The sequence below is a fragment of the Polypterus senegalus genome, chromosome 2 (genome assembly GCF_016835505.1).
Source record: "Polypterus senegalus isolate Bchr_013 chromosome 2, ASM1683550v1, whole genome shotgun sequence".
Taxonomy (NCBI): Eukaryota; Metazoa; Chordata; class Cladistia; order Polypteriformes; family Polypteridae; genus Polypterus; species Polypterus senegalus.
The window spans coordinates 307971658-307986973 of NC_053155.1; the positions used below are offsets into that span (position 1 = coordinate 307971658).

At 37.5% G+C, this 15316-nt stretch overlaps 1 protein-coding gene and 1 pseudogene across 1 annotated transcript in view; one reads left to right on the plus strand and one right to left on the minus strand.

Moving 5' to 3' along the window:
• The window catches only part of LOC120524051, a 658450-nt pseudogene that overhangs the window by 414341 nt on the left and 228793 nt on the right, over nt 1-15316 (plus strand).
• Nucleotides 8914-15316, minus strand: part of LOC120524048 — a 52042-nt gene continuing 45639 nt past the window's right edge. The window contains exons 15-17 of the mRNA XM_039745875.1: nt 12956-13081; nt 12360-12431; nt 8914-10534 (exon numbers count right to left, since the gene is read on the minus strand). Coding sequence (XP_039601809.1) covers nt 10428-10534; nt 12360-12431; nt 12956-13081 — 305 coding nt within the window. The 3' untranslated portion in view covers nt 8914-10427. The remainder of the gene's footprint in view (nt 10535-12359; nt 12432-12955; nt 13082-15316) is intronic.

Sequence of the window (15316 nt, forward strand, 5' to 3'; positions counted from 1 at the left end):
ACATAATAAAGAGAAGAATCAGACAATAGTAACCACAGACTGTCGAGCAGCTCAAGTCTTGTATACCGCAAGAAAGGGCAAAAATTCCACTTGAAAAATTGCAACAGTCTCCTAAGAAAGAAGAGCCCTATCTTCTAGAGTTCCTTGTTGTTCTCAAACCACTTCAAACTGTTATTGATGTGGACACCTAAGTACTTGTAGGAGTGGACCACCTCTACATCCACTCCTTGAATAGAGACCGGACACAGAGGCACAAAAAATCAATAAGCAGTCCCAAAAGTCCTTCACTCAACTTCTCTCCTCTGTCTCATCCCTCTTATCACTGCAGAAAACCTTGTGAGATGTTCGAACTCACAAGTAGCTGCCAGAAGGTGGTGTTCAGACAAGGACCGGTACACACATGCCAGGAAAGGCAGAATATTATGGAAACGCTGAACAACAATGAATTTGTTAAAAGACATCCATTTGACACGGATGAAGTAAAACTTTATAACAAATCTTTCACAACTGCTCCATTTACTAAGAAAACTTTTTTGCGTAATGGAAAGTGCTGGTAACGTTAAGGGTAAAATGAAGCTTTGCAACAGCGATGACCACAAAGTTGATTGGCACAGGCCTTAAGAACTTGACGGCCGACTCCATCGCCACCTGCCAATCGAGCACCATTGTCATGTGTTTCGTGACAGAAATAATGAGCTTTTATATATGATAAAATAATTATAAATTATTTAACAATTATAAATAATGATTCTTCCAAAAGACTCTTGCAGATTGACTTTCTATTTTACAATTGTAGTCACCTCTGTTGTTTGCTCTGAGGGTGTTGATGAAGAAGTATAGAGATGGCCAGAAGGAGTTGCACTGCATCTTTGTGGACTTGGAGAAAGCATATGACCGGGTGCCTTGAGGGGAGTTGTGGGATTGTATGAGGAAGTCGGGAGTGGCAGAGAAGTACATAAGAGTTGTACCGGATATGTATGAGGGCAGTGTGACAGTGGTGAGGTCTGCAGTAGGAGTGATGGATGCATTTAAGGTGGTGGTGGGATTACATCAGGGATCGGCTCTGAACCCTTTCTTATTTGCAATGGTGATGTACAGGTTGACAGACGAGATTAGACAGGAGTCCTCGTGGACTATGATGTTTGCCATTGTGATCAGTAGCGATAGTAGGGAGCAGGTTGAGGAGACCCTGGAGAAGTGGAGATATACTCTAGAGAGGAGAGGAATTAAGGTCAGTAGGAGGAATTAAGGTCAGTAGGAAAGACAGACTACATGTGTGTGAATGAGAAGGAGGTCAGTGCAATGGTGAAGATGCAGGGAGCAGAGTTGGTGAAGGTGGAGGAGTTTCAATACTTGGGATCAACAGTACAGAGTAATGGAGATTGTGGAAGAGAGGTGAAGAAGAGAGTGCAGGCAGGGTGGAATGGGTGGAGAAGAGTGTCAGGAGTAATTTGTGACAGACGGGTATCAGCAAGAGTGAAAGGGAAGGTCTACAGGATGGTAGTGAGACCAGCTATGTTAGATGGGTTGGAGACGGTGGCACTGACCAGAAAGCAGGAGACAGAGATGGAGGTGGCAGAGCTAAGATTTGCATTGGGTTTGACAAGGATGGATAGGATTAAAAATGAGGACATTAGAAGGTAAGCTCAGGTTGGACGGTTGGGAGACAAAGTCAGAGAGGCGAGATTGCATTGGTTTGGAAATGTGCAGTGGAGAGATGCGGAGTACATTGGGAGAAGGGTGCTAAGGATAGAGCTGCCAGGCAAGAGGAAAACAGGAAGGCCTAAGAGAAGGTTTATGGATGTGGTGAGAGAGGAAATGCAGGTGATTGGTGTGAAAGAGCAAGATGACGAGGACAGAAAGATATGGAAGAAAATGATCCACTGTGGCAACCCCTAGCGGGAGCAGCCGAAAGAGGAGGTCACCTCTGTTGTCAGATGGCCTTAGTTACTCAATCAACTAATGGACAGATATTGTTAGTTTCTGTTTAATAAGTTTCTACCTAAATATTTTAACAAAGCTGTATTTATATGTATACCAGTTCTGTATTTAATATAATCTATATTGTATTTCAAATAGAATTGTTCACAGCACTCTGCACCTGCACTCTGTTGTATTGTATTGCATTGAGGTCTTTGTCATGGAGCTAACATGATAAGTGGGCATTACTCATTTGAAGAACAAATGGGACATCTCGATATTCAAAAGATATAGATGCATTAAAGATCCATTTATCTTTATGCTGATTGGTGAAAACTGATGTGTTTCCTAACTGAGTTATGCAAATAAAACATAAGGTCATTGGTTTGTTATTGTCTCCTTCCATGTCATGCTGAACTGACCTGTGCACATGACAGGCTCCATTGAAGCTTGTTGTAATAAAGGATGTCTATCTTGGAGATATCTGTAATGCTGATCTCATCTGCTCTTTATTTAAGATTTAAATTAGTTATTTAAGTTAAATTCCCTAACAATGCCTATGGTCAGTAACGTGGTCAAGTGCCACTTTTGCAGGAACTGTGATAACCGCTCATGACTGCAGATTCAGAGTCTCATTTGTTCTGTGTGTCAAAGGTGTCTATCAAGTTGTGACAGCCGCATAAGAGCAACTGACCTTAATGGCTGCAGTAGTTCTTGTTTTCCCATTTTTATTGTGTTGCTTTTCTGTTGTTTCAGCAAAGTTTGAAATTTCCATGCATTACTGTGCATACAATACATACTAGAGGTTTTATATTGGATGTGGTAGGCACAACACAGCACAGATTTCAATGTGTGTATGACAAAGCAAAGGAAGACATATGTGCGTAAACCAAATTTCTCAGTATGCCATGTTCAGCATTCCCCATCTGTTGTTGGTCATCTGGTCTGTGGGAGACATACAAGAATCTCATTGCCAAGTGGACAATACACTGGAACAAGAAGCCAGGCAAACGCAACAAACTCATCATTAAAGTGCACTTTAGTTTTATTTATTAAAATATCATGTTACTTTTCAATCGAGCAATACAAGTCATAATAATGTGTAAATATGTTATAGAATACACAAAATAAGGTGCCCAATGCAAATTTAACAAAGTTTTTTTCTCCATTCATTTAAATACATAATCACTGTCCTATCAGTTGTAAGTGGGACTCACCACAAACAGCCCACCAACCAAGTTAAGTGAAGCCCAACAGAAGCGTCTCACCTGCGGTGTTCACTCGGCCCTTTGTGCTTTTGTAATTTTAAATTTGATGCCATAATACAAGCAGTCCCCTTTAATTTACACTGCATTTGTGGTATCCTGCGACAGTGTACCGAGCACTTTGAGATGGTGCTTGAAATGAGCCAAAAAGTACTTGACAACTGTTAGTATAAAAATAGCCATCAATGAGGCCTAAAGTGACATGATATGACATGTGTGTAACAGAGCAGGTCAACATGTTTATAACAGGAATTTCTGTTCAAAAGCTTTAAAAAGTGCCCCCTGCTGGGCACATTACACAAATCATTTTGCAGCTACTTGTGGCAAAAAAGGAAAAGGCCAATCATTCACACAAGGTCAGATTTGAGCTGTCATCCTACCAAAGAGTCCATTGAAAATGTAAAACATGATTGCTTTTGATTATTTCTATTATATGCAAAAACTGTGAAATCTAATAATAATTTGCTCAATTGCTCTACTAATAATTGTATAAAGCATTAAAATAATACCAAGATATCATGATTAATTATTTAAAGCATGTCTTGAGTGATATGTAAATTAATATAAAGCATAAAAAGTCCTATTAAATTTTGCAAATGAGATAAACATTCACTTGATAACACATTTCCTTTCATGCAAAGAACAGATTTTCAATTTAAAAAATGCAAAACTAAAAGACGCTGCATCCACTGGCCCACACACTGTGGCGCTGTCTACTGGGAGCTCTTCTTCCAAGTCTTCCATTTGCTTCATTCCTGAACTTCAAATTAAAGCAGAAGAGCTACATACTCAGTACCTGCTAACATGTAGGATTAGTGCAGATAGATAGATACTTTATTAATCCCAAGGGGAAATAAAAGTATCTATCTATCTTCTTTTTTAATGAAGCACTAATCCAACATGTTAGCAGGGATGCAATATTGAAATTATTCTAACCATTCTGATCCTATGTTGTGATTTCAGCCTCATATTGAAGGCAAACAACAGCTTTTAATATTAAGTTCTCATCTAAAGTCCTTTACAGTCCGATTTCTACTTATTGATAATTGCTGACTGATAAAGGAGTTAAACATACATAGATGAATGATTTTGTAAAAGCTTGTTAATAATAAAAAAAAAAAATAATGAAAGTATTCATTTAGGGTTTTTTCTGAAATTATATCATTAGGATCTAGACAGGGACAGGCCATTCAACCCAGCAAAGCTCGCCAATCCTAGCCACTTAATTCTTCCAAAATAACATCAAGTAGAACACCACACTTCTTGGTCACTTATTCCAAGTGTCTATGGTTCGCTGTGTGAAGCAAAACTTCCTAATGTTTGTGTGAAATTTACCCTTCACAAGTTTCCAGCTGTGTCCAAGTGTTCCTGATGAACTCATTTTACATTCAGAGTCTTGATCGCCTGGACTAATTCCCTTCATAATTTTAAACACTTCAATTATGTCTCCTCTCAATCTCCTATAAAGGCTCAACTCAATCTTTCAATCTTTCATCATAATTCATCCCCTGTAGCCCTGGAATCGGCCTAGTTGCTCCTCTCTGGACTTTCTCTAGTGCTGCTATGTCTTTTTTTGTAGCCGAGACCAAAACTGCACACAGGACTCCAGATGAGGCCTCACCAGTGTGTTATAAAGACTGAGCAGAACCTCCTTTGACTTGTACTCCATAATCATGTTACATAACCTAACATTCGGATAGCCTTCTTAAGGGCTTCTGTTTAAAGTCTGGATGTAGATGGTGGCAAGTCGACTATGACTCATTGTGCATATTCCGTTTTACTATTGATTCAATCTTGGTGGCAGGATTTTATCTTTATGTGCTGGACGATGCAACATGCATGCATCTCTACCTTGAGAACAATTTAAACCTTGCATTCAAATTAAAATCATACAAAGACTCAGAATTGCCATGTTAATGACAATAATGGTCATTGTTTCTAAAATGTTTCAACTGTATTATTATTTAATTGAAAAATACTTAAATATACCAAGTACTAAATTTTATATACATATATAACATTATACATAACATTTAAAATATTTTATGTTTGATAAAATTATGATTGCTGCAGTTTTTAGAGAATTATGGGTTTAATATCTAGAACTTGGTCGTACTGGCAATTGTAACACCATGATGACCCATAAACTCCGGGTTCTTTCTTCTTTACTCAGATTTAAGGCACTGTTTTGTCTTCCAGAGACAACAGGCTATGCACCTTAAAAGCAAATGAGGTAAATTTCAATAGAGAATGTCCACTTTTAAGCAATATTTTTCAACCTATTTTCTCTTTGTTAATTTCTTGCGTTTTTATCATTTAACAGTAAAGATCATATCCATAGGAATTTATCACTGAAAAGTTTATGGACAAAATGAAATGTCAGTGACACTCTGAAAGAAATCTACACTTTGCCTACCTGTATTGTGTACATCCTTGAAAAATAAAGTCGTACCCACTTAAGGTAACTTTCAAATACATCTGGTCTACACAGTATGCTACAAGGTTGTGGTTCATTTACTGTTCTTTTCAGCAACACATTTCACTCTTTTCAGAATTCCTCTCAAGATGCTGCTATGAATCTGGATGATACAAATGGCATAAAATAAGTTGTACCAAAGAAAGAACAGCCCCCCCACATCACCATGCACCAAAGTGCCAATATCTGAAAGCTACTTACAGTAACATGGTTTTAAACTTGTTAATCACAAATCTTGGTATTGTCGGTACTTATCTTTGTGCAAAATGTGAAAAGAAACATTTTAAAAACAATTCAATGCGTCTCTAAAAAGTTAATCAATTGCATTTTTCTGATTCCAACAATTCTATGATTTAAAAACTGTGTATCTGGCATGACGTCAATTTTCTTAACAGAAGATACTTCAGAGTATGAAATGCAGATGAAAGATGCAGAGGATAAGTGAACAAAAAAATCAGTCAGCAGGCATAAAACATTCAGACATGATTTGCTGACACCTTAGCAGGAGCAAACTGATAAAACACTTCTGTTTTCAGGAGTAGCAAACAGTTTGTTGGAAAAAGTGCAGAATGCATAGTTAAAAGTAAGGGTTGCTATTAACACATGTGCAAAAAGTTAAAGAAAAGAAAAACACAAGATTGCATGGGAAATAGTTGAACTAATAAAGCTAAATACCCCAGAACAAATACATCTCGTGCATTTTTCAGTGTGTCATTGAGGATGACACTAGTACAGTATGTAAGCCATGCCATTCGACTCTACTCTAAAACTGACTTAAAATGTTGAGGAGAATCTGATGCAGCTTCTATGAGCAGAATGGTATTAGGACAGCAGCAGAGACAGAGGCAAAAATGCTCCTCCAATAGAAAGCAACCACACAAGATGAGGTAGATTAACAAGTTTGTGAAGGCAAAAGGCCAACAGAAACGAGACAAAGTGACAGTCAAGAGCCTAACAATGAGGCAAGAATGGGATAAAGAAATATAGAATAGAAGTAAGGCAAGCAGCTCCAAGGACAGTCAACAGGAATGCTCATCTGCAGACCTGTTTGAATCAAATCTCATCATTACACCGTTACATATACAAGTGTGGGTCTACAACTCCATCTGGATTAAGGCCGCTGTTAAGGTTGCCATTGATTCATCTTTGCATTCATTTCCTGCATTGCAGACTTTGCTTGTGTCAACAGGTTCTGCTCTTTCTGCATGTTTTTCAGTTTTTCTTCAATCTCTATTTGGAGACACAAAAGAAATGAAGTACAATTGTAAGATACAGTAAAGTACATTTAAAACAACCAACGTTGACCAAAGTGCCATACACTAAAATAAATAAGGTAAGTAGAGCTGCATTCTAAGAAAGGATAACGTTGTAGCGGGTGCCACACATGCTATTGTCCTGTTGTCAGTTTGCAGCTCCTTAAGGTGCACTTTAAGAAATGGGTCACTGATAATACACCTTTAAGGGAGGAAGACACAACATAGACAGGATGATTGGTGCTGAAGACTTTTTAACCAGAAAAGGGGGAGGGAGAGAGCGGGAGAGACATCGTGTGATGGAGCAAGGAGAAGCACAGAGTTAGCGCCAGGAATACACCTGCCGGAAGAAGTTTTTTATTTTCACTCGATTACAAGGGAGATGCGTCTCTGAAGAACATTTTTAGTTTCTCCAGGAAAATCAACTCTGTGTGACCGGTAGGACAGAACTTTGTTGTTATCGGCTCAGCTGCTGGCCTACTCCGGGAGGCTTCTACATTACATCTTGCTCGGGAATTGTAAGGACAATAAACCAATTTGGGGAAATATATATATATTTTCTCTTCTTCATTGTTGTAATGCTTATTGTCTTATGCTGATTTGGGGCATGTGGTGAGGGGGGTCAAATATAAGGACGGCGTTGGTCACGTTACCCTGAAACATTTTTAATAACGAACTGCTTTACCCTAGTGGTTTTCTGATCAACTAAACCCCGGGTTGCTACACGTTCTCCCCGAGCAGTGGTACAAAGTTAAGCACAAAAAATAAATAGAAAACAGTAAAAATATTAAAAGGAACCAATTCTAATTAAAAGCCAAAGAAAAAAGATGCGATTCCAACTTGGATTTAAAAATGGCCACAGTTGTAGCAGAACTGACATAAGCAGGTAGTTTGTTGCAAAAGCCCACTCTCCCTTCATTTCAAGTCCTTTACAGTCCGATTTCTACTTATTGATAATTGCTGACTGATAAAGGAGTTAAACATACATAGATGAATGATTTTGTAAAAGCTTGTTAATAATAAAAAAAAAAAAATAATGAAAGTATTCATTTAGGGTTTTTTCTGAAATTATATCATTAGGATCTGGACAGGGACAGGCCATTCAACCCAGCAAAGCTCGCCAATCCTAGCTACTTAATTCTTCCAAAATAACATCAAGTAGAACACCACACTTCTTGGTCACTTATTCCAAGTGTCTATGGTTCGCTGTGTGAAGCAAAACTTCCTAATGTTTGTGTGAAATTTACCCTTCACAAGTTTCCAGCTGTGTCCAAGTGTTCCTGATGAACTCATTTTACATTCAAAGTCTTGATCGCCTGGACTAATTCCCTTCATAATTTTAAACACTTCAATTATGTCTCCTCTCAATCTCCTATAAAGGCTCAACTCAATCTTTCAATCTTTCATCATAATTCATCCCCTGTAGCCCTGGAATCGGCCTAGTTGCTCCTCTCTGGACTTTCTCTAGTGCTGCTATGTCTTTTTTTGTAGCCGAGACCAAAACTGCACACAGGACTCCAGATGAGGCCTCACCAGTGTGTTATAAAGACTGAGCAGAACCTCCTTTGACTTATACTCCATAATCATGTTACATAACCTAACATTCGGATAGCCTTGTTAAGGGCTTCTGTTTAAAGTCTGGATGTAGATGGTGGCAAGTCGACTATGACTCATTGTGCATATTCCGTTTTACTATTGATTCAATCTTGGTGGCAGGATTTTATCTTTATGTGCTGGACGATGCAACATGCATGCATCTCTACCTTGAGAACAATTTAAACCTTGCATTCAAATTAAAATCATACAAAGACTCAGAATTGCCATGTTAATGACAATAATGGTCATTGTTTCTAAAATGTTTCAACTGTATTATTATTTAATTGAAAAATACTTAAATATACCAAGTACTAAATTTTATATACATATATAACATTATACATAACATTTAAAATATTTTATGTTTGATAAAATTATGATTGCTGCAGTTTTTAGAGAATTATGGGTTTAATATCTAGAACTTGGTCGTACTGGCAATTGTAACACCATGATGACCCATAAACTCCCGGGTTCTTTCTTCTTTACTCAGATTTAAGGCACTGTTTTGTCTTCCAGAGACAACAGGCTATGCACCTTAAAAGCAAATGAGGTAAATTTCAATAGAGAATGTCCACTTTTAAGCAATATTTTTCAACCTATTTTCTCTTTGTTAATTTCTTGCGTTTTTATCATTTAACAGTAAAGATCATATCCATAGGAATTTATCACTGAAAAAGTTTATGGACAAAATGAAATGTCAGTGACACTCTGAAAGAAATCTACACTTTGCCTACCTGTATTGTGTACATCCTTGAAAAATAAAGTCGTACCCACTTAAGGTAACTTTCAAATACATCTGGTCTACACAGTATGCTACAAGGTTGTGGTTCATTTACTGTTCTTTTCAGCAACACATTTCACTCTTTTCAGAATTCCTCTCAAGATGCTGCTATGAATCTGGATGATACAAATGGCATAAAATAAGTTGTACCAAAGAAAGAACAGCCCCCCCACATCACCATGCACCAAAGTGCCAATATCTGAAAGCTACTTACAGTAACATGGTTTTAAACTTGTTAATCACAAATCTTGGTATTGTCGGTACTTATCTTTGTGCAAAATGTGAAAAGAAACATTTTAAAAACAATTCAATGCGTCTCTAAAAAGTGAATCAATTGCATTTTTCTGATTCCAACAATTCTATGATTTAAAAACTGTGTATCTGGCATGACGTCAATTTTCTTAACAGAAGATACTTCAGAGTATGAAATGCAGATGAAAGATGCAGAGGATAAGTGAACAAAAAAATCAGTCAGCAGGCATAAAACATTCAGACATGATTTGCTGACACCTTAGCAGGAGCAAACTGATAAAACACTTCTGTTTTCAGGAGTAGCAAACAGTTTGTTAGAAAAAGTGCAGAATGCATAGTTAAAAGTAAGGGTTGCTATTAACACATGTGCAAAAAGTTAAAGAAAAGAAAAACACAAGATTGCATGGGAAATAGTTGAACTAATAAAGCTAAATACCCCAGAACAAATACATCTCGTGCATTTTTCAGTGTGTCATTGAGGATGACACTAGTACAGTATGTAAGCCATGCCATTCGACTCTACTCTAAAACTGACTTAAAATGTTGAGGAGAATCTGATGCAGCTTCTATGAGCAGAATGGTATTAGGACAGCAGCAGAGACAGAGGCAAAAATGCTCCTCCAATAGAAAGCAACCACACAAGATGAGGTAGATTAACAAGTTTGTGAAGGCAAAAGGCCAACAGAAGCGAGACAAAGTGACAGTCAAGAGCCTAACAATGAGGCAAGAATGGGATAAAGAAATATAGAATAGAAGTAAGGCAAGCAGCTCCAAGGACAGTCAACAGGAATGCTCATCTGCAGACCTGTTTGAATCAAATCTCATCATTACACCGTTACATATACAAGTGTGGGTCTACAACTCCATCTGGATTAAGGCCGCTGTTAAGGTTGCCATTGATTCATCTTTGCATTCATTTCCTGCATTGCAGACTTTGCTTGTGTCAACAGGTTCTGCTCTTTCTGCATGTTTTTCAGTTTTTCTTCAATCTCTATTTGGAGACACAAAAGAAATGAAGTACAATTGTAAGATACAGTAAAGTACATTTAAAACAACCAGCGTTGACCAAAGTGCCATACACTAAAATAAATAAGGTAAGTAGAGCTGCATTCTAAGAAAGGATAACGTTGTAGCGGGTGCCACACATGCTATTGTCCTGTTGTCAGTTTGCAGCTCCTTAAGGTGCACTTTAAGAAATGGGTCACTGATAATACACCTTTAAGGGAGGAAGACACAACATAGACAGGATGATTGGTGCTGAAGACTTTTTAACCAGAAAAGGGGGAGGGGAGAGCGGGAGAGACATCGTGTGATGGAGCAAGGAGAAGCACAGAGTTAGCGCCAGGAATACACCTGCCGGAAGAAGTTTTTTATTTTCACTCGATTACAAGGGAGATGCGTCTCTGAAGAACATTTTTAGTTTCTCCAGGAAAATCAACTCTGTGTGACCGGTAGGACAGAACTTTGTTGTTATCGGCTCAGCTGCTGGCCTACTCCGGGAGGCTTCTACATTACATCTTGCTCGGGAATTGTAAGGACAATAAACCAATTTGGGGAAATATATATATATTTGTAATGCTTATTGTCTTATGCTGATCTGGGGCATGTGGTGAGGGGTCAAATATAAGGACGAGCGTTGGTCACGTTACCCTGAAACATTTTTAATAACGAACTGCTTTACCCTAGTGGTTTTCTGATCAACTAAACCCCGGGTTGCTACACGTTCTCCCCGAGCAGTGGTACAAAGTTAAGCACAAAAAATAAATAGAAAACAGTAAAAATATTAAAAGGAACCAATTCTAATTAAAAGCCAAAGAAAAAAGATGCGATTCCAACTTGGATTTAAAAATGGCCACAGTTGTAGCAGAACTGACATAAGCAGGTAGTTTGTTGCAAAAGCCCACTCTCCCTTCATTTCTAGGCGAGCCCTCAGCACTACTAAGTGTGTCTGATCAGACAACCTAAGATGGTGAGATGAACTATAAAGGAGTAAAATGCTGGAGAGATAGGAAGATGTTAACCACTTGATGCACTTAAAAACACACAATTAGTACTTTAAAATCAACCCCATAACAAAACAAAAGCCAACGAAGGGAGGCTAAAACAGAAATTATACAAAATGGTCAGCCTTACGTGTGCCTGTCAAAAGTCTATCTGCAGCATTTTGGACCAGTTGTAGCTGAGAAAGGTATGGCTGAGTAAACTCCATTGTATAATGGTTACAGTAGTCCAAATGCAAAGAAATAAAAGCATGAGTAACCTTTTTAAGATCAGCAACAGACATAAGGGACTTAATCTTACCTAACACTCGTAGTTGGAAAAAACAGGTTTTAACTAGGGAATTTTCATATTTATCAGACCTGAGGTTACTATCAGATATCACACCTAGGTTCCTAGAACAGGGTTTAATGTATGGTGTTAGTGGACCAAGATTACAATCATAGGTACTACGGGATGTCAGTGAGCCGAAATATCAGTTTTCTTTATATTAGAATCAAGAAAATGTAATGACATCCAAGACTTGATGTCTTCAATAAGGATTTATGGGATTTACCAGACTTCAGAGGTAAAAAGAATTGTGTGTCATCAGCATAACATTGGATTGGATTGGATTGGATTGGATTGGATTGGATTGGATTGGATAGATGGATAGATGGATAGATGGATAGATGGATAAGATACTTTATTAATCCAAAGGGGAAATTCACATAATTTATTTGTAATGTAAACTTCTACTTTATGTACAGATGTTCAAACAGAATGTAAAGTATTAGTTTAACATCAAATGGGTAATTAATAAAAAGATTTCACTCTACCGGCTTCATTTTCTGATGCGATCTGTGGAAGAAGACCAGAGGCCATTACTACTGCAAAGGCAAACTTGTAATCTGAGGAAAGAAGAAACAAGAAAATGCTATTCAACAAAGAGGAGTACAATGCCAAAGTTAATGCCAAATTTTTCCAAAGATTTTACAAATTGGGGCTGCAACAATATAGCAAAAAAGGTGTAAAAGCAGGAATAAAACCTTTAAACTAATCCTCATACAACTAACATTTCACACACCTAACTCTCTAAACAGAACAGTTCAGGGAAGACAAAAGTACAATTCTCTGAAAGCAACGGCCAGGAAAAAAGGATCTAAATCTCAAAATACATGAGACAAATAAAACAAGAGACACAGCATGTTTCCAGGACGTCCCACAAGGCAGAGTGAAATGCATCGGGCAAAACCTGAGAAACATTCTCTTCACAAGAAATCTCTCAAGGTATTAGATAGAACTGAAACAGAAATGCTTTCTTATTTGACTTGTATTTAGTAACGTGGGCCATTGTGACTGTAGTCATGTTTTATTTGCCTTATGCATTTAGCACATTGGAGTTGTTGCTAATAATAAAACCATCATCACTTACCATTCTCACTGGCACTGTGATTAGTAATCTTCATGGAAACAGTTGTTAGCTCAGCCGTGATTTTGGAAAAGATCTTCTCTACACATCCAGTTTTTTGGCACAGCTGCCAGAATTCTGCTTCTTTTGCTGAACAAAAATTAAAGAGTAAGTGAAGAATAAAACAATGGTGTCATGAAGAATAGATAACTGGCAGTTGACATATTATGAATAAGTTCTGACAATTGTGACAACAGATAACTCTTTAACTATTAAGCCTACTTCCACTATTTTGTGTGCATTCAGGCTACAACATATTGTATACCAAGAGATGCTGCAAGGTATTAGCAGTTCTTTTTGGGAAGCTCAATTTTTGACAATGCTGACTTTCTCTGCCTACTTGTTGTGGGGCTAAGGTGGAAATTTACAACAAAGACTGTTAAATCTACCATTCCATCAATGAATCAACATGTAAACTGTATTTGTTTCTATGTTGCATTAAATTTGTAAAAAGAATTTTAGGCCAATATGGATGAATCATCCACATCTGAGAAGTTGTCTTGATTTGATTTGCATTCAATTTTAAAGCTGCATGGTTAAAATCAATGTTTTTCCCCAGATCTTTTCAGGTAAATTCAAATGAAACAGGCTCACAAAATGTGGAGATGTATCCACAAAATCAGTTTAGATTTGCTTCAAAGTGATCCTGGTTTATCTAGAATGGGGAAAGAAAAACTTCAAAATTCACTTTAACAGATTATTTAGATTTTCATTAATACTACATTTATACTACATTTTTTCCCCAAATAAAACAGGTATATAACTCATTTGCCTTATTACTAGTATTGGATTATCATGGCTTAAAAATGCAACACTGGATACTAGCAAACTCTACCTTAGTTTGGCTACTATTTTACAAAAGAAAAGATTATCATTGCATTATTGAGATAGCCGAAGCCTACATTAAGCAGCAACAAACTCCACTAAGCGTAGATAAAGCCAAATTCCATAAATCTTGGGAGTACACCCAGTACAGTTTAGAAAACAGGAAAGCAAGTTTAATTTGCTGGTAAAATAAATGAGAAGTCTGCTGACTAATGAAACTTGCCAAGGCACCATATTCTGTGAACACCAAAAGTGATGCATATGGAGATGGTCTATGAAAAACACAGATCTGAGAAAGAATAGATAAAGCTACCAGGTAGTCACTTCTTACTCTTTGTTGGAATGAGTGCAACAAGGCTGTATTAATAAAGAATGACATGATCCAGCAAAAAATACTACTATGCCACATATGCCTTTGCTGCTGCAGACATTACTTAGAAATACACATCCCATTTTACCCAGAAAACTTACTTCATATTATTTGGACCCATTTTTCCCATACTGATATCTCGCCTTGTCTTTCTAACACTAGGCTTAACTCGGAAGGCAGATAATTTATTTTTTCTTGTAGTAATTGAGAATAACAAGGTTTGCTTTGGCCAACTGTTTGTATGCAAAGCAGATATAACAGGTGTTAACACCAAAGCAATCCATGTCAACAAGCTCCTTAATGACAACTGGCAAGTACAACAGCAAAACGTTTCAAAAGATGTTCAATGGTGCATTTCTGTTTCTATTGGCATAATCAAAGATAAATGCTTTCTTTTCAGCAATTGATCACATCTACCACAAAGAACCCACTTCCTGCTTGACTGCAACAAGATTGTTTTCCTCCCTACCTGTTACAGGTTGGACAGGTCTAATAACACATAGGGACTATATAAGAAAGGGCAGAGCAGAGTGTTTGAGTTTTGTGAGTAGTAACATCTACATCTCTGTGAAGACCAGTGCTTTTTTTTCCACTGTGGTGTGCTGGGCTAGTAACATCATTTCAAGAGAGGCCGACCAAATCAACATGCTGAATAAAAAGTCAGGTTTAGTTATGGGATTTACTCTGGACCCTCTGGAGGTCGTAGCAAAGGAGAGAGTTAAAACAAAACTCAGCACCATTATCAACAATGTTGCACATCCTCTCTCTGTAACACAACCACACTGAGATGTTTCAGCCAACGAATCATTCAGCAGAAGTGTTTCAAGACACTTGACAATGACAGTCTGCCATTACAGCGCCTCACTGAGACCGTCAGCTTTTCTTTCTTTTTAAATTTCCTTCCTTTTTTGTCATTCTGGTATGTGTTCAGAGTACTGTGTGTGTGTGTGTGTATTTATTTTTGTATCTACTTATGCATGTACTTATTTAAAAACAGAGCATATTTAAAAAGCCACATTTCACTCTGGGACAAAAAAATACTCATGTATCTGTACAGCAGCAATCCAAGTATGGCCCCTTATGTCATAAATGAGAAAAGCTGCTAAAGCTACCTGGTAATGGAGCTAAAA